Source organism: Oryzias latipes, chromosome 7 (genome assembly GCF_002234675.1).
Source record: "Oryzias latipes chromosome 7, ASM223467v1".
Lineage (NCBI taxonomy): Eukaryota > Metazoa > Chordata > Actinopteri > Beloniformes > Adrianichthyidae > Oryzias > Oryzias latipes.
Window position 1 is genome coordinate 29,884,945 of NC_019865.2, and position 18,511 is coordinate 29,903,455.

At 42.3% G+C, this 18,511-nt stretch overlaps 2 protein-coding genes across 5 annotated transcripts in view; one reads left to right on the forward strand and one right to left on the reverse strand.

The window, feature by feature from the left end:
- Window positions 1-1,221: 1,221 nt before the first annotated feature.
- commd7 (COMM domain containing 7) lies at window positions 1,222-10,483 on the reverse strand. Its single transcript, XM_004086364.4, has 9 exons — window positions 10,306-10,483; window positions 9,312-9,365; window positions 9,079-9,181; window positions 7,575-7,631; window positions 7,394-7,431; window positions 6,995-7,085; window positions 2,232-2,281; window positions 2,111-2,159; window positions 1,222-1,384 (listed from the first exon to the last, which is right to left on the reverse strand). The coding sequence occupies exons 1-9, from the start codon at window positions 10,381-10,383 to the stop codon at window positions 1,308-1,310; spliced, it is 597 nt and encodes a 198-aa protein (XP_004086412.1). The 5' UTR covers window positions 10,384-10,483; the 3' UTR covers window positions 1,222-1,307.
- Window positions 10,484-11,265: 782 nt separating this feature from the next.
- Window positions 11,266-18,511, forward strand: part of LOC101168686 (DNA (cytosine-5)-methyltransferase 3B) — a 37,155-nt gene continuing 29,909 nt past the window's right edge. For 2 of the 4 annotated variants that reach the window (XM_020701622.2, XM_020701623.2), the window contains exon 1: window positions 11,266-12,544. In XM_020701622.2, coding sequence (XP_020557281.1) covers window positions 12,327-12,544 — 218 coding nt within the window. In that variant the 5' untranslated portion in view covers window positions 11,266-12,326. The remainder of the gene's footprint in view (window positions 12,545-18,511) is intronic. The other 2 variants (XM_011473025.3, XM_004086401.4) reach the window with 2 other exon arrangements.

Below are 18,511 nucleotides of genomic sequence, written 5' to 3' on the forward strand. Positions count from 1 at the left end.
GCCACAAGTGAACTCCTGCTTGGTTTACTGTCTTGGCATTCATTCATGTTTTTCCTGAAAAAGAGCTGAAGTCACGACATTTAGGCAGATTTTCATTTGCCTCATCTTTTCAGTCTATTTCTTTACTCTACAGGTGAGTTTATTACAAAAATGTGATCTGACAAACTGATCAATAATGGATATGCCTTAATTCACAAGCTATTGATGTAACCCTTGTGCTATCCTAGCCACTTTAACATTGGGAGTTGGGTCATCTAGACCCACTAGACAGTGCCCTGAACCTTTTTTCTTCAATGATTTGTGATCTTCACACTCGTTCTTTTTCTTTAGCACTCTTTTCTCACAGCGAGAAGGTCCAGCTTCAAATCTCGGCAGAGACCTTTCTGTGTGGAGTTTGCATGTTCTCCTCGTCCAAGCGTGGGCGTTCTCCGGTCACCCTGGCTTCCTACCACAGTTCAAAAGCAGGTTGATAAGTTAATTTGTGACAAAATCTTCCCCAGGTGTGCGTGTGAGGTCCTGCATTAGACTGGTGTCCTGTTCAGGGTGTGCCCCACCTTTGCCCAACAGCAGCTGGATAGGCTCCAGCAACACTGTGACCCTGAAAGAGAATTGGTGGGGTTTGGAAAAATGGATGGATGCTATTATACGAGCCTCTTTTCTATCTACCCCGTTTAGTGTGCTGTAGTACCCCCAAAGGTACATGCCCCACAAGGAAAGCATGGTTCTACATTAGGTCCAATCTCACACTCAGACCTGCAGCCACAACAGAACAGCTGCTCACTCCAGAAAAACACTTCAGCTCAAGAAGAAAAGAGGGATACAAGTTTTTTCATCTGTTTATTTCTATTTCAATGTTGGACAGAAACAAAATGGTGTGTCTTACAGAGGGATGCAGACACACACACGGAGGCATCCTGGCATTCACACTCTCTCTCTCTCTCTCTCTACCCCTCTCCCTCTCTCTCTCTCTCACCCCCCCCCACACACACGGAGGCAACCTGGCAGTCAGACACACTCTCTACCCCCCCCCCTCTCTCTCTCACACCCCCCACCACCCCACACACACCATAATACACATAATTCACACACTCTCTCTTACACATACACGCGTCCTGGCATTCAGACATTCTCTCTCTCTCTACCCCCCCCCCCCCCCCCCCCCCCCCCCACACACACACACACAGAGGCAACCTGGCATTCAGACATTCTCTCTCTCTCTCTCTCTCTCTACCCCCCCCCCCCCCCCCCACACACACACAGAGGCATCCTGGCATTCAGACTCCCAGCTTCCAGATGCAAACACACAGTCAGCTGAAACACTCCATGCTGGCTTTGGCTCTCTCCATCTCATGAAGGAATTTGTAAAACTGAGGCAGCGTCAGTTCTGCAGAAACACAAAACAGGTGCATGTCACTCCAGCTTCTAGCTAAAAAAGTGAGAAAGCTCTTATAAAAGCTGCAGGGTTTTTCAACAGATACGGTATCGTCTGGTTTTAACTGTCCATTGTTTTTTTTTTCATTTGTAACAGTAAAAAAAGATGCCAAAGTTTCATTTTAAACAAAAAGCAAACAACACATTGGGTCAAAAATCAGCTGGAAGCAATCGGCTGGTAGAACTTAGGACCAGAACCAAAATGGATAGATGAACCAGGTTCCTAACCTCAGATGTGTTTAAGTATCTCTGGTTTCCTCTGCTGTCTACATTTGGCACTTCGTTCATTTTTTTATTATAATTTATTAGCCTGTTGTTGTCCTTTGTTCATCTTGGATTGAATTAATACAAAAAGGACATTCCAGGTTTTTTTTTTATAAACTCTGACCCAGTTTGGTCTTTTGACGTCCACATTTGTACTTTTTCTGGCCCACAGAGAGTTAACTCTCTGATCTAAGCGATTCTGATCTTCCTGTTTTCCCGTCCTTCCATCCTGACCTGTCACTGGTGGGGGTCGGATCTCCTCCTCGCCCACATTCAAATCTCAAAACTTGACTGGATTGTATTTAAAAAAACAAAAACGGAATAACTTGTTTGTTCCAGATTTGGGGGAATCCTCGGTAAACGGGAGCAGCATCACTAAAGGTTTTCAGTGCCGTCAATCACGGTTCACACTCACCCACATAGATGTTTTCAGTGGAGTTTCCTTTTCTGGTGACCAGTTTGAGCTGTGAAAGGATGCAGAGCATCAGCCATCCGCCGTCGTGTCCGTGTGCCTTTCAGCTCGCACAGATTCTCACCTGAAGGAAGATGCTGCCCACCTTCTGGATTTCACTGGTGCCGACCGTTACTGTGTGAATAAGAAACACATGGTGTTGGTTTTGGAGAACACAAGCAGAAATGCCAGACTTCTACAGACTAGAACAGAACCGGCTCTCTTAATGCAAACAGAACTCGGGGAAAATTAAAGCATTTTTGATCATGAAAGTTGAAGTTGAACATTTTTGAAAAAAATGTTCTTTTAATCACTCAAAGGCATCATTTAAATACGACGGAGTTTTAGGGCCACCAAAAAAAAACAAAAGTAAAATTACGAGATTTTATCTCGTGATAAAAAACGAGATTAAAATGCGTAAATTTATGAGAAAAAAAACATGTAAATTTACGACATTTTAAGTCATAAATTTCTAAGAAAAAAACTCGTAATTTTACGAGATAAAGTTTATGTGGAAGTGAGCAGCATGCAGAGCAGCAGGTGAACGCGCGCAGCAGCAGAGCAGACCCACTAAACTTACCGTAATTTCCGGACTATAAGCCGCTACTTTTTTCCTGCGCTTACAGCCCTGCGGCTTATTCAGTGACGCGGCTAATTTATGGTATTAATTGGCGGACGCCATGTACGCATTTTCGGACACAGTGAATGGTTTGTATTCTCTATCTAACACCAAGCACAAGGCATTTATATTCAACACACCTCTTAGCAGCCAAACAGCATGGACTTGACTTCAGGTCTTAGACACTTCAGTCATGGTTCAACAAAAAGAAACACGCATGCCCAGCCGCATCCCAGAATCCTTTGGTGCCATTAGACCCAACGTGCACGTGATCGCCGCTACAATATGATGAAGCTTTCAAGTTAAAAGCAATCGTTAAAAGCAGCGTGAAAAAATCCACCATCACCAACGGGTTTGGAAAAGCCGGTCAGCTGCGTGACGGAGAGAACAGCGCATGCTCAGGAGTGCATTTACCTCTGAGTCATAGTGACTCGGCTGGCTGCACGTAAATATGTGGGAATAACATCAGCCTTTATTTTGTCGGGACACGACTGGAAACACAAATTGACGTGGTCGTTTTAACGGTTATTAAGGACTGAGCGGAGTTTTGCATTGAAACGCTCACAGCCTCCGTGTGAGCTGGAGACTGCGTGTCGTGTGAGCTGTGGGGCCGATGGCAGTCTGAAGGCTCCCACACGTAACAACGCATCCGCCCCTCATACACAAAACGTACAGTATTAAGTCCGATTGCTCTGCACAGAAACTATTTGCTCCGTTCACCGGCGCAATGGGGACGAAGCGCTCCTCCTTGAAGCCGCGCTGGCCAGAGCTGTCGGAGAAGATAGGAACGGGAGACAAGGAGCGCGCGGGAGCGCGGAGCGCAGAGGCGTCGAGACATTCTGCAGGCTGCAGCCAGGGCTTACTCGAGGCGTCCGCAGAGCAACAGTGTTTGTTGTGGAAGGAAACTTCTGACCCACGCGCCGCGCTGAGGCGCGTGCTTTTCAGTCGCCGCTGCTTTATTTTACTGGTGTGTTTTTTAACCAGCCCTGTTACTCCCATAATGCTGCCGCGACACAAGCGGAAGGAGAGCTTTACCCGTTCACCCCTCCATGCACTGCTGATACTTGCTCATTCTTAAACAGATACAACAGTGTGGCGAGCCGGGCATTGGCCCCGCCTTTAGCCCCTAAGACTCATGGGAAATGGGGGATCGCGGATGTAAATTTCCTCATCATAACTGAGGGATGTAATGTTGATTATATGGTTACTGTTTGTAATTTTATGTATGATACCTAGATTGTCAATAAGTTAAAAAGAAATAAATAAATATAAATAAATAACCATAACTGAGGAACTTGTGAACAGAATAGAGGTCCATGCTGTTTGGCAGATGTAGGTGTACTCAAATACATGAGCCTGAGGAAAAAGCTGACTCCTCCCACTGAGTGCTAATGAATCACACTTACTCTGGGAGTCAGGACGTGATTTGTCAGGATGACAATGTTGCCTAATACATGCGGCTTATACTCCGACGCGGCTTGTGTATGTATAAAAGTAGTTAAACACGTGAAAATGGGTGGGTGCGGCTAGTAATCGGGTGCGCTTTGTAGTCCGGAATTTACGGTAGTTGAACAGGTGAGCTGAATGTTTACTGATAACATTCCAAATGTCTAAGCTCATTTGTTTGATTTTTGATTTATTAAAGTTTTATTTATTGATGGTTGCTTTGCAGGATCTCTGCAGCCGTTGATGAAGACGTTGGTATCCCTGCAGCTGTCCACTTCTATCCTTTCTTCCTCCATTAAAGATCTCTAGGTTTGTTGGATGCTTCTGTCTGAGGAGGAGGAGCACTTTTTTTGGCATTTTCAACGTTGTAATGCTAATATAACAGACAATTTTCATTCATCTTTCTTGTTTTATGTTGAAACGGGACGTTTCATCTGCAGGAGGGGGCGTATGGAACACTGTATACTTAGGCATTGGTGATCGGATGACAGGTTCATGACGTAATGAGACAAATGAACTTCAGGGTGTGTGAATGAAAAGGAAAATGAAGAAAATTTACATTTATGAATATAAAATTTGCCAAAAATAGTAACGTATACTCCCCAGGCATATCTGAAGTTTATTTTGTAAAATTGTGTTTTGAATTGTACTTCCGTTTTGTACGATTAAAAAAAAAAAGTGTGAATGAAAAAGAGAATAAAGGCTGGAGCGGTCCTCTAAACCCAAATGTGTCTCTGAGCTCCTTATTTTACACATTAAACTCCGCTTTACTGACACTGAACCCCGGAAAGACGGCTACACGGAAAACAATCTGATTTTGAGTCACCACAAGGTTCAGAATCTCTTTGTTTTAAACCCATAATAATCCAGAAATAAAGCTTCACAAAAGACTTTTTCTCGTAAATTTAGGAGATAAATCTCGTAATTTTACTTTGTTTTTATTTTTTTGGTGGCCCTAAAACTCAGTCGTATTTAATGAATATGGATTTAGTGAAAAATATCTTTTTCAAGACTTACAGCAAGAACTTCTGGAAACCAAACAGAAGTTTGCAAATTTTGAAATTGGTGTTCTGGAGGAACCGTCTCTGAGCAGAGGCTAAGTGTGTGCGGAAAGATTATGGAATAATGTTAAAATAGAGTTCCTCCAAAACAAACTCAGCAAGCTTTGCAAAGATCCTCTTTAGTGGACAGCATCATCAAAAGCCTCGGAGGAACCCAAGACATTTCTGTGCACTGCTGAAAAAGATACTGGTCAGGACGTTTTCTAACTTTAAGACCACATAACTCATCTGCATTAATGTCAGGGAGATGACCAAGAGGGCCGAGGAACACTCCCAGAAACTTCTGTTGGTTAAGGCAATCCTCTGAAATGTGTTCTCTGTCATGCAAAGTCATGTTTGAAGATGGTTCAGAGGTTCTGCAGAGGCTCCTGCTGAACAACCAGCCAGAGACAGAAGAACCACAGCCTTACAGATGACAAACGCTCCTCATCAGTGAGGCATGAAGCCACAGAAGAACAACAGCTGAAAAGCTTTGGGGAGATGAAGAGTAGAATATTAAAAGAATGATGGGAGCAGAGCATATCAATGCGTCCTCTGAGAAACAAAGCTGAAACCGGCAGTGATGCACTCATCGTAGCCCCCATCCTAGCTCCCTCAGCCATCCATGTGGCACCCGTGACATCACATTTACAGACTATGATGGAAGACTTTTGGGATTTAGACAAGTGTGGGCGGCCGTGGTGCAGCGGTAGGGCGGTCGACCCATGATTGTAAGATTGCAGGTTTGATTCCCGCCTTGCACGCCCATGTGTCGAAGTGTCCTTGGGCAAGACATTGAACCCCACTTTGCCTCTGGTGGGAGGTTGGTGGGAGGTGGGAGTGTTCGGCAGCGGAGCGGCCATCAGTGTGTGAATGTGTGTGAATGGGTCTTTGACTGTAAAGCGCTTTTACCCTTCGAAAGAGGGTAAAAGCGCTATATAGGTATACGCCATTTACAAGACGAAAAAGCAGAATCTACTGATGATGAGATGAAATGCACATGTAACAGGCAAAGCTTCAACAAGAAGCGAGCCGCCTTCAGCACAGATGAAGAAGATGTTTCAAATGTGGAACGAAAAGACGCACGGCAGGAAACTGTTTCAGAAAGTCTGGAGGAGTTTTGCTGTGAACAGCAGACTGGGAGAATCCCTCTGCCAGACAAAGGACATGAAGGTTCTTGACACATTATGGATGTATGCAACTATTTAGTGAAACTACTTTTTTGATGTCACCAAAAAATTTTATTTTTACGCTATTTAATTGAATGTTTTTTCCTGGAACATCTTTATGACTTGTTGTTTTTAGATTCTGCACAAACCAGTTTATTTTTTTTAATGTTTTTACCCAAAATGTCTTCAGTTGTGAGGCTCTGGTCCAAGCAGACACTCACATTTAAAATACAGGTCATTACTTTGCTTACAAACCCTTATGATGGGGTTTTGTCTCCATAGAAACTGCTCTTTTCTGCTTTCTTCACTGCTACACAATCAATTTTAATGTGTGTTTTTTATATTTACACAAATGTGTTGATGCGAGATAGACTTCCACTTGAAAACGGTGTCAGAATCAAGTGGAAGAAGGGCCAAAACTAGATCTGCAACATGAAGAAACAATTCCACATTCGTTGTGTTGCGTGCGAAAGAAGAGGTCTCCCTGTTTGCCTGATGTGAATCGGTCTCTACAGACCTAAAAATGTGAATCCAGCATGCGAGACAAAACATCTCTGAACTGGTTTAGTCTTACCTCCAAACTTCCACTCCATATCCACCAGCTGGTTGACCATTAGAGTCTGTTCAACGGCGCGTCTGGACAGGCTGGCATTATGCTCCGCCCACTGCAGAGAAAAATGCTCTGATGAGGGCGACTCTTTAAAGCACCTCCAGCTGCAGTTTTTAAATAGGGGGTAAGAAATGTTGCTGATGATTGGATGTGGAGGTTAAAAAGACCAAGAACCCCCCCCCCCCCCCCCATGACATTATAAACATGCATCTTTTAATGGTGTTTGCAGCCCAAAATAAAGCTGTGCATGGAGGAGGGTCTCCGCTCAGACTGCTGCCCCTGTGACCAGGCAGGAGAAGATGGGTGGATGTTGAATGGATGGATGTTTGTAGCACAAACAAAGGGTGAGATATAAAAACTCACCTGATGTGAGAAGTGAGCGGCTTTGTCCTCGCCGAGTCCTGAAGAGTCAAAACACAAGAGTTTGTCTGATGACAAAAGCCTTGAAGGCTGTTCACCACACACCCATAACGTTTAACATGACAAAGAATCATCTGGCCAATGCGGTTGGGTCATCTCCTTGACAGGATCTTTGTGTGCTCACCAAAGGCCATGAGGTCTTCCCTGATCTGCTCAGCCGTCAGGTTTTTCTTGCAAGCTTCTGATGGGGAAAAAAGAAGAATCCCTCTTTTAAACGAAATACTGACACGAAGCAAGGAAACAAATATCCGTCAGTCACAGATTCTGAAAGTTGTTCCACTTAAAAAGCTGAGTTTGGTCTGTAATGTTCATCAAAGAAACACTTCCGCTGTGAGGGACAGAATGTAGAAAAAGTCTCCAGGAAATCTTATTGTTGGATTCTAAAGAATTTAAAATCCAACAATAAAGATTTAGTCAATAGCAAAAGTTCACCTGAATACTTTGTGGTGTAACCCAAGTTTCAATGACAGAGGTCAAAGCTCTCCTGTTGGTCTTAAGCAGGTTTGGACTGCAGCTGCTATTTCTGTAAAGGTTTCCTGGTGAGCTAAAGCTCAAAGATCTAAGGTTGTTGGAAAAGTTGCTGAAACAGAACTTCTGTTTTATGACACTGATCATAAAAGGTTCTGTTCTGAAAACCATGGAACTCACTAAACAACCAGCAGATCTGTAATTAATGCTGCATAGCAAATGTCAGGAAGTTTCTCCAACCAAGGTCCAAAGGCGGTTTCCTAAACGGTTTTAGCCTGAACACCGCCTGCTCCTAGTGTTGGCGTGTACGATGGGTCCAACGCTCTTAGACGTCTGTACGGCGCCTTGCTAAAGTAATCACCCACCCACCCCTTGGATATTTTACCCCCTTCTTGCCTTCATAAATCACTTACGGTCAATAAAATTGCTCTTTAAAAAAAAAAAGTTTCTTTTGAAGAAAAATCCTTTTTGTGTGTCAAAGTAAAAACGAATTCCTACAAAGTAATGTCAATAAAACAAACACCAAATCAAACTTTATTTATAAAAAGCGCTTTTTGTGTTTTGAAGATTCTTTGGTCCGATGAGACCAAAATTGAGCTTTTTGGCCATCAAAAAAACCAAACACTGCACACAATCAAGACACTCCATCCCCACTGTGAAGCATGGTGGTGGCAGCATGGTGGTGTGGGGATTTTCTTCTCAGCAGAAAGCAGTTAAAAGGCTTGTAAAAAGGGAATGAATGTTGCAGACTATGCTGAGATGTTGGAAGACAATCGTAGTTTCAGAACTACTGTTTGGGGAAGAGATTTATTGTCCAGCAAGACGATGATCCTAAGCCTACTGCGAAGCCACACAAGAATGGTTTCAAAAGAACCAGGCAAAGGTTCTGGAGCGGCCGCGTCAAAGCCCAGACCTGAATATTTGAAAAGGTCTGTTCATGCCAGGCAGTGCACAGACGTCTGATCCACTCATTACAGGGATTTCAGCCAAAGCTGCAGCTACTAAATACTGACTTTAAAGGGGTGAATAGATATGCAAAATATTAATATACTTTTATTTTTATAATTTTGCTTTGTTGAAATTACTTTGTGGCAAACTGTTTTCACTTTGACATTAACCCCCCCCCCGCCTCACACGGAGGCTGTGAGTGTTTCTCCCACCCTGTGGCACCAGGAGGACACTCTTCATCAGGGTCTTCAGAGGTCCAGCGCTCATCCCATGATGCCCTGCAAACTCAGCGAGCTGCTGCATGAATCTCTCAGTCTGCACACACAAACACACGCTTTTATTTGCAAACGCAGTGTGGCAGCAGCGTCTCTTTTCCTCGTTTATTAAGTCAAAAAGGACCATTAATGTTGTCAACACTTTGTGACGTTGTGTGTTTGACTCTTACCTCTTTAGGCTCCAATAGAAACTGGAACAGAATTTCGATCAGACGAATAAATTGCTAAAAAGGAAGGAGGAAAGAAGTTCAATAAAATCCTGTCAGAAGAAACTCCAGCTGTGTGTCATTTTATAAGGCATCCCAAAAAATGAGTCATTGTTAAGTAGGATGAGCTCGATTCTGTCAGGATCCTTTCAACACAAAACAATATCAGTCTGCTGCACAGTCACCTATTGTCATAAGACAGCAACGAAACTTCAATTTTAGGATGTTTTTTGAACAAACATAAGGGGGAATTCATATTTGAGTAGTTTTTCTGTATTTAAAAGCTGAACAACAAAACCAAACTCTCAGAACAGTCGGGCAAAGGGAACGCACAACTTTGAGAAAAACTGCAGAGACTGTCGTTGTGTGTGTGCAAACCCAACGTTGTGTTGTGATAGAAATGCTGTGAGATGAACACAACAACACAGAGGCAGAAGATCGATTTGGAACAAACCCATGGAGTAGGTCATGAATGAATGTCTGATCCCACGTCTATTACGTCACTTCCTCTGTGTGGGAACAATAAAGTTGATGTTCAAATTCAGGTGGTTGATTTGAGGACTGGTCCACAGACCTCTGTAGGGGTGGAACAGACCAATATTTATTGTAGTCCATGCAGAACTTTTTAGTATATCTAGACATCTTAAATTGATGAATAAATTTTAAATTAATTAATACAATAAATACACAAACACTTAAAAGGAATTGAAATGATTGTTTGAAAAAACAAACCCCGAACCCTGAAGAAGCACGTGACCAAATAAAAAAAAAACCCAGTCATGTTCACTTAATTTGACCGTTTAAAAGCTAAAAGCTGGTAGTTTTGTAGGACTTATGGACGTTTTCAAGTGTTCAGGGCACGGACAGAACCCCCAGCCAAACAGGAATCGCAGTTTGTGGACAGGGACTGCCGAACGGAATACCGGGAAGCTCCATAATAAACCCACCCAGTCCTCACCTGCTCGTTCAGTTTGTTCAGGTTCTGAAAGTCGGTGCAGACTGAGTCCGGGACATCCTTCATGAACTGAGGCTGCATCTTCCAGAACCGCTCCAGTTCCAAAACTAACCCAGATTTGAACCTCCTACGGCAAGTGAGTTCCGGTTTCGGATGTGCGCATGCGCGGCAAAGTCACGAGCACAGCAACAGGATATCTGCCTTCAGAATGAACTGAAGAAACAATTTAATGAGACGTCTGGTATTAAGTTAACATCAATCCCTGATATTGGTTAAATAAAAGGCATATTTTGTGCAAAAGTAGCAAAATAACATTGAAGTAATTCCATGAATATTTCATGAAGAGGTAATGCAAGTTTGATTTGAGTGCAAACAAACAGTTCAATCCCATAATCACAAACTTCCTCAAACTGTTTTCACATCAAATAAAGACACAGCAGTTTTAAATAATAACTGAATTCTAAAAGATGCTACAATTCTTTGAGGGAGCAAGTAAATTTTTCATTTTTAAGTTTTCTACTCTGTCTGCCTTTTTTTTAAATTCAGTTATCAACAGGAGGGTTTTAAACCAGAAATGACGCTAACTTCTCTCCCCTAAACATGACTGAAAAACTAAAGACATTTAGTCAAATAAAACCCAACTAAAATTGACAAAACCAGACACAGAAAGTGCAACCTGACATGAATGGAGGACTGTGGGGGGAGGCTGGGGTGCCTGATGGGGGCACACAGGGGGACCGGCTGTTCTAATCACCTCACCACCATGCAGTCCCCCTTTTTGTCCAAATTCATCCATTTATCGATACAAATTTTTAGACCTAATAAAGGTAAATTAGACCACATTATCTGGAAAAGTGAAACTTACCGAACTTTTATGGAGAACAATGATTTAAATCAAAACACAACAGAAGAATAAACTCTTACGTTCATCTTAAAGACCTAATTTTTATTTAAATAGCATTCAAAGTCATGTCAAAGTGAACCTTTCAATTTGACCTTTCTTTGCTCCAACCAGAACTTTATTAGAACCCAAGTTTTAAAAAAGGAGAAATCTGAACAGAACTTAATACATTTATGACAAGATCCTCACAACTGTATGTGTTGATCATACGACAGCCATTACAAGAGAAGAAGGTAACCGGGGATGCTGGAGCCTATCCAAGCTACTGTTGGGTGAAGGTAGGACAGACCCTGAACAAGTCTCCAGTCTCTTGCAAAACTACACTTCTACACACAATCACACACATCTAGGGGCAATTTAGAGACACCAGTTGACCGAGGAAGCATGTTTTTAGACTGTGGGAGTGCCAAAGAAAACCTACACATTCACGTGGAGAACATGCAAACTGCACACAGAGAGAACCCAGCTGGGATTTGAAGCAGGACCTTCTTGCTTTGATAAAAATGTATCTCTGGTAGAAAAAAAAAGTCTTGGTTTGAGTTCCTTTCTTGACTTTGTCCTCCTCAGTTAAGCTTTTTTCCGCTTCATTTATTTACAAAGTATTTGACTCCTTCTTTTTATTTGTTTTAAATACAAAAGTTAGAGGTTTATAATTCTATTTAGCCTGCCTCAGCTGATAACAGACCAGCGCAAAGACATGTGAGAGAAGGCCATTTTCATATTCCGTATTTCTTAGTTTGTGACCCACATTTAAAGTCTGTTCACGTGCCAAAATAATAATAATTTAAAAAAAAAGACAGATTTTTTCACTGATTACAGCACCTGATCTTATCAGAGGCCACGCCGCATGATTGACACATTAAGAAATCAGGACAGCATGAGCGCGTGCAAATATGAGTTCATAAGAAGTTCAATCAAACATAAATCCTGTTGCTGCCACAATACAGTAGTAATAAGACTTGGATTCAGCCATTGCACGGATGGCGCGTGCTCATGACTGCGTTCTGCTGCGTCAGATCCATCAGCGCGCCCTGATGAAGGGGCGTCACTCAGAGGAGATCCTGCTCACACTTTCTCCTCCTCGGGGAGCAGAAAGTGGGAGTCGTCGCCCTGAAAGGCTTTGATGGCTGTGGTCGTCCAACCTCCGCGCGCACGTCCGCAGGTGTGCGCACACGAGGCCGGCGCAGAGCGCAGAGTCGGTGAGGAAGCTGGGGGCCCAGGAGTCTGCGCACCACAGCTCTGTGCACACACAGGCGCGCGCGCCACCCTTCCAACACTTTTCTTCAGCAGATCGCCCCGCATTTCCTCCTGTGGATGCACGCGAGCAGCGCAGCTGGTTATGTAAGTACCGCGCGGCGCGGCGAGGACTTTTCTGCACTTTGAGCCCAGTCTGCCGGCGAACCGCGTGGCTTTTCTCTGTGCACGGCTCCTCCTCGTGTTCCGTGGACTGTCTTCACTGTTTGGTCGCGCACGTGGAGAGTTTCTCGGGACTTTGCTCTTGCGCGGGGTCCGCATGTGTTCTGGTTTTGTGCGTTCACTGCAGGACTGACATTTATCACAGGCTTCCTCTGAAGTTTGCAAAACATGTTGTCTGCTCTGCCGCGGGATTTTTCTCACGCAAACAACCGCACCTCACGCAGGCGTTGAGACTTGGCGGAGCTGCGGCCGGGACGTCTCTCTGCAGCCCCCGTGTCGCCCTAAACCTCGGAGGTGACTGTCAGGGTCGGTGGGGTTGGAACGGCGGCGGGAGGCGCAGCAGCCGGGCGTTTGGAGAAGACTCCTCCGTCTGTGACTGTCTGGGTTTCCTGGTTTGAAACTCTCCGGTGTTGAGGCGCTCTAGTTCACCTTTCTGTTGGAACGGTGACGGTCGGCCTGCTTGTGTTTCATCATGGCGCGGCTATCAGGTGGTGCCATTACGCATTGGGGTTTTGTGCTTCAGTAACCTTCTTATGCCGGAATTCCTGGGAGAAGCCATGCGGGAGAGAGGGAACAGGGGGAGGAGACAACAAGGAATCCGTTAGAGCCCCAAGGAGGTGATTCATTAAGTCTGTAAAGACTGTCATTCATCAAAGTCATGTCAACTCCACATTTCCTTCCATTCAGGGAAACTAGAATGATGTTCTGTCAAACACTGGACCAGGAGAACGTTTCTGTCTTTCAAAGGCAAAACAGCATAGAGGCCTGGTGCTTGTGAGCCTCTTCAGCTTTGACTTCAGGGCAGCTTCTCTGAATTGAAGACGGCAGTGACTTTCCTTAGCCTGGGGAATTTAAGTTGTACATGAGCCCGTGTCATGACCCCGTGGGAGACCGACTGAAAGCAAAAGTTTCACTTCAGGTGTGTCAGTAGGGGAAAGTTGAGGGAATCCACTTTTATTATCTGGGCTGCAGGACAACTAACAATCTTCATCTGGGTTTTTACTACAGTTTTCTGGGTTTTTCCCACTATTCTTGTGGTTTTTATTACAATTCTTGTGGTTTTTATTACTATTCTTTGTTTCTTAATTAAAATTCTCGGTTTAAAATCTATCTGTATGTCACATCACTGTTGGGAAAGTGAACCTTTGCATCCCTGCATTTGCATGTTGAAACTGTCCAACACCTGTGTTTTGTAAAAATAAGGATTTATTATTTATTATGTTATTACATTACGGCAAGCTTTGTAAAAGCTGACTAAAATGTTTGTCTTTATTTGGACCTGCTTATTAACAAAAAATAGGATTTTTCTGAATTTTTAGTTTTTGTTATCGTTTTGTAATCCACAAATCATATAGTGAACCAAAATAAATCGTGACCAAAACCCAAGGCTTGAACTGTATCACAGGGGAAAGAGAATCAATGCATCCCTAGTTTTCACAGACCGATGCCGGTCATCACAGCAGATGCAGGGGTTCCATGTCTGGACGAGTCCTGCTGAACATCGGGGAAGTTAAGATTCCTCATCAATTCAGATCCTTTGCTCTATTTTCATCCATGCATGTCTTTATGCTCCTCTTGTCAGCTTTGGTTTTGCCGTTTAACTTTTGTCATTCAGTCGTTCAGTGAAGCTGAACCACTGGGCATCCAGTTGCTGTTTTTAAAATGTTTTTTTTCCTCTTTGAAGTGCAAGTTGTAGAAGTATGAATCCATCATTCACGTTTCATCTCATAAAAAAACCTTTTTGACATTTAGTTAAAGACCCACACAGATGAAAATAGTATTTTGGATGTTTTTAACATGTTCTTGTGGCATTTTTCTGATGATTGATGACTACAGAATATTAAAATTAAAATAGCAATTCTGCGTATTTCTTTATTTAAAATGTTATGAATCAAAAGCAGATGAAAAATTTCTGTTTTAAAAATATTGTATTTGTGTCTTAAGAGCTGAGAGCTACAATCAGCAGACCACAAGCTCCGCCCCATTCTGATCATCCACCTGCAGACAAATAGATCCATGAACGTCTTTGTTTTCCTCGTCTGAGCTGGAATCTGGATGCAAACTGTGAGCCTCCAGTATTGCTCCCCATTTTTGATGCACCGTTAATGTTAGCTTGGGGTTGTGAGGGGCTGTAAGCTTTTTGTAAAAAGGTCCCATGATGCAACTCTTCACAAGAACAACTTTGTCTTTACTAATCCTTATTATTATTGTAGGTTTTTTTATCTAGAAGGTTACTAAAGCAGAGGTTTCTCTTATGTAGCTTGAGTTTGTTTGATACAGAAGTGTTTTCCTGGAGGTCAAACAACATTCTGTATTTAGACTTTTTTTTAAACTTTACTGTCTAAAAGTCGCGATTTGCGATATCAGGGATTAGGCCTGCACAATAAATCGCAAATTTATCATTATTGGGATATCAAGCTGTGCAATATGCATATCGCAAAATAGGGCGAAAAATGCAATAAGTGGTTACCTAAATGAGCTAAAACAATCTTATTGCAGCATGAAGCATTTAACAAATCAAGAAAATCCATTTATGCATTTGACCAATCGGATGGAGCCCTTTTATGTTAGATGTCTGTCTCCTATATGCCCATGTCATTTGGAGTGTAATATCTAAACTGTTGTAATGAAATGGGAGGGATGTTTTTGGTTGTTCTGCTATTTGTTCATGTACCGCAAGTTATAGCGTTATCGCAATATTGATCACTGATATCTGATATATATCGCGACTTTTCCTCATATAGTGCAGCCCTATCAGTGATCAATACTGAGATGACGATATAACTTGCGGTACATGAACAAATAGCAAAACAACCAAAAACATCAATTCTTTTTTGCTGCAACAGTTTAACTTAAGAGTCAACATAACTTAAATTATGCTCCAAATGATCCTCGTCTGCATAGGAGGCAAACATCTAACATAAAGGGGATTTATCTGATTGGTCGAATCCATAAAGGGATTTTCTTGATTCGTTAAATGCTTCAAACTGCCATTAGATTACTTTAGTATATTTAAGGTAACCATTTATCCCAATTTTTGCAGACTTTTGCGATATGCATATTGCACAACTTGATATAGTGATAATGATAAACTTGCAATTTATTGTGCAGGCCTAATCCCTGATATCGCAAATTGCGACTTTTCCTAGTTGAAACTGTAGAAGTAAAAAACATCTAAGTGCAGCAATTCGTAAACTTTATTGTATGTTAATAAAGTGATTTCCTTTAAAATGAATAACAAAACAAGGTCAAGTGCACAGTCATGCTAAAGACTAGTAACCACTTCCTATTAGTCTACTTGAAGACGTTTCAGGAGCCTATGGCGCCCTTATTTTGACATGACTGACATCAAGAAGAAAACGCTGAAATCAGTCTGGTTTTCTTCTAGATTTAGTCTCTGATGAAGGTGAACAGATTCAGCAGCTTCACAGTAGATGGGAAGACTAAAAAAAACACAACCGTTACCAGTTCTCCTCACCTCCTGAGGCAACTTTACCATTTGTATTGAATTTAGAGTCCCGCATGACTCGCACACTAGGTGGAACCATGACAACCCACTCAAATGTGAAATTGATAAGGCATGAATGGGTGCTATAAAAGACACGGCTACAATAAACAAGTTAAGAGGTGAAGGAGGAGGACTTTAAGGTCCCCCCATGACAATTTTTTTAAAATAAAAAAAAGTTCCCAGTGGTGTTTTAATTATGATTATGAAGTTTTCGACCAAAATCTCACAACTTAAATGTCTTAAAAAGTTATATTTCATGTTTATCTGAAGGCTCTGTTTCCAAAATTTCCCCTACATGGACGTGGTTATTACTGCGGGGCTGAGTAGCCCCGCCCTTGACCCCGGCTTTCTGATGATAACAACTGTGTTGCATGAGTGAAGAGCTTGACACAAGTTGGGGGGGGCGCACAAACACCACAAACTGACAGTCTCTATTCTCCAAAGTTTCTCTTTAGCAATAAAGAAACGGTGAAAAGTGACATATTTTTGGCTCAAAATCGACACTTTTTGAACAGAATGACAAACAAATGTGTGAACCAGACCCTGCTGTTTAATAAAGTTACACATGAAAACAAACTAAGAACATGATGGACTAGGGGTGTGTATTGGCAAGAGTCTGGTGATACAATACGTATCCCGATATGCGCCCCGCGATACGATACGTATCCCGATATTTTACCAAAACATATTTTCTTTCTTTTTTTCTTTAAATATGACTTTGAAAAAACTCTACCTGATTTAAATGTCTTCCACTGTAAAAAAATGGTCAAATTCAGTTTATTTAATGATCATAATGTTAAGCACTGCAACCGTATCTCATATATAAGTTGCGTTTACCAAAGCAAATTCATAGTGCTTTTATTTTGGTAAGTTAAAATATAGAAAAAATAACAGTCAACATTGTCTGATTTCTACTACAAAATACTTTTCAGTAAAAGAAAAACAAAGAATGAATGTGCCTTAACCTAAAACGTTTCTATTAAGGAAATAAAATGCTGTTTAATTTTAACATTGCTTAATGTAGCTTCTCCAGTACTTTTAAACGGTTCAGGAGCCTGAATGGTGCTTCAAAATAAAGGGTGGGGTGTGGGGGGCACACTAATTCTTTCCAGAAACAATGAAGTGTTATGAGGCAGCATGACAGAACGAAGGAAAGTTGCTTTAATGTGACAAAGGTGCTTTGTTTAGAGCAGTCTGCTCTGCTGCACCTTTGCAGGCACGCTTCTCACACGTGGAAGTAAACTGGTAACGCTCCTCGCCACGATGTCGGCCTTTTTTCAGAGCTTTGTACACATCCCTCTGATCCATCAGGTCACTAAACTAGAATGTATTCCTGGGAGGTTCTGCAGAACTTTAGCCCGCTTTGCCGATAGCATTTTAGCCGGCGCTAAGCGCAAAAGCCTAAAGCCGATGCCATGCTTCCCTCATATTAATCTGAGCAGCTAAAAGCACCACAATCCTTGTTTTTTATATGTTGCTGGCAGCAACATGGCACAGAGTTTCTGTTTGGTATCCACCCCAAGTAAAAACGAAGTAGTTCAGAAGGAGTTCATAACAACAGAACAAGCTGCCTCTGGCTGCAGTTTTCCTGTTGTTTTGTGTGGTGAGTTGCTGCTCTAAGAGGCTCCGTGTGCTCTGCTGCCAACTAGCGGTCGGAGGGTGAAGTGGACAACAAGAGTCAGACGCTGAAGGACGCTCAGAAATAATTAAATAAATATCGTTCTGGCAGCATTTTGAATCGATACAAGTATTGCCAAATTAAGTATTGCGATATTTTACCGAATCGCTTTTTTCTAACACCCCTATGAAAGACGCTATGACTGGCCATAGATTCAGGCTTCTTTGGAGCAGCGATCAGCACTGGCTGTGGCTCAGAACTGATGTGATGGAAGCACGTGCAGTTTGTTGAATTACCTTACACGGCAAATACAATGAAACGCCAGAAAGAAATTTATTCACGCATATTTTTCCAAATACATGCGGCCAGTGCTGACCTTTTTTCTTGGCCGTACGGATTCAAAGGAAGGGTCAAGTTTAGGATTACGGGTTTTGGTTAACGTTAAACCACCCAATGGTTCCTGAGTGCAGGTGCTTCTGCAGCTCACTGCTCCTCCGGGGGATGGATCAAATGCGAAAACACATTTCATACAGGTGCATGACAGCTACTAGGACTTTAAACTTTACATTAAACACGTGTGGTCAAAAACTAAATCCAGCCAATCCATTTATGCTATTATTAGGAAACGTCAGTAAAGATGAACAGTAGTTGACTTTTTATGGTTACTAGCCTGAATCATAAATAAAGCTGAGTGTTTGAAGCTCAGTTAGTCAATTGATTCCCTCTTTTAATTATCTGTTATATTTTAAATACAGTTTTTATTGAT

Bases quoted from the DNA above. Each gene is read 5' to 3' on its own strand.
- commd7 (XM_004086364.4), bottom strand. From the start codon at position 10,383: ATGCAGCCTCAGTTCATGAAGGATGTCCCGGACTCAGTCTGCACCGAC. The intron at 7,432-7,574 runs GTGAGCACACAA...TTGACTCTTCAG, and splicing joins GGAAGACCTCATGGCCTTTG to GACTCGGCGAGGACAAAGCC. The intron at 7,086-7,393 runs GTGAGTTTTTAT...TTTTCTCTGCAG, and splicing joins CCGCTCACTTCTCACATCAG to TGGGCGGAGCATAATGCCAG.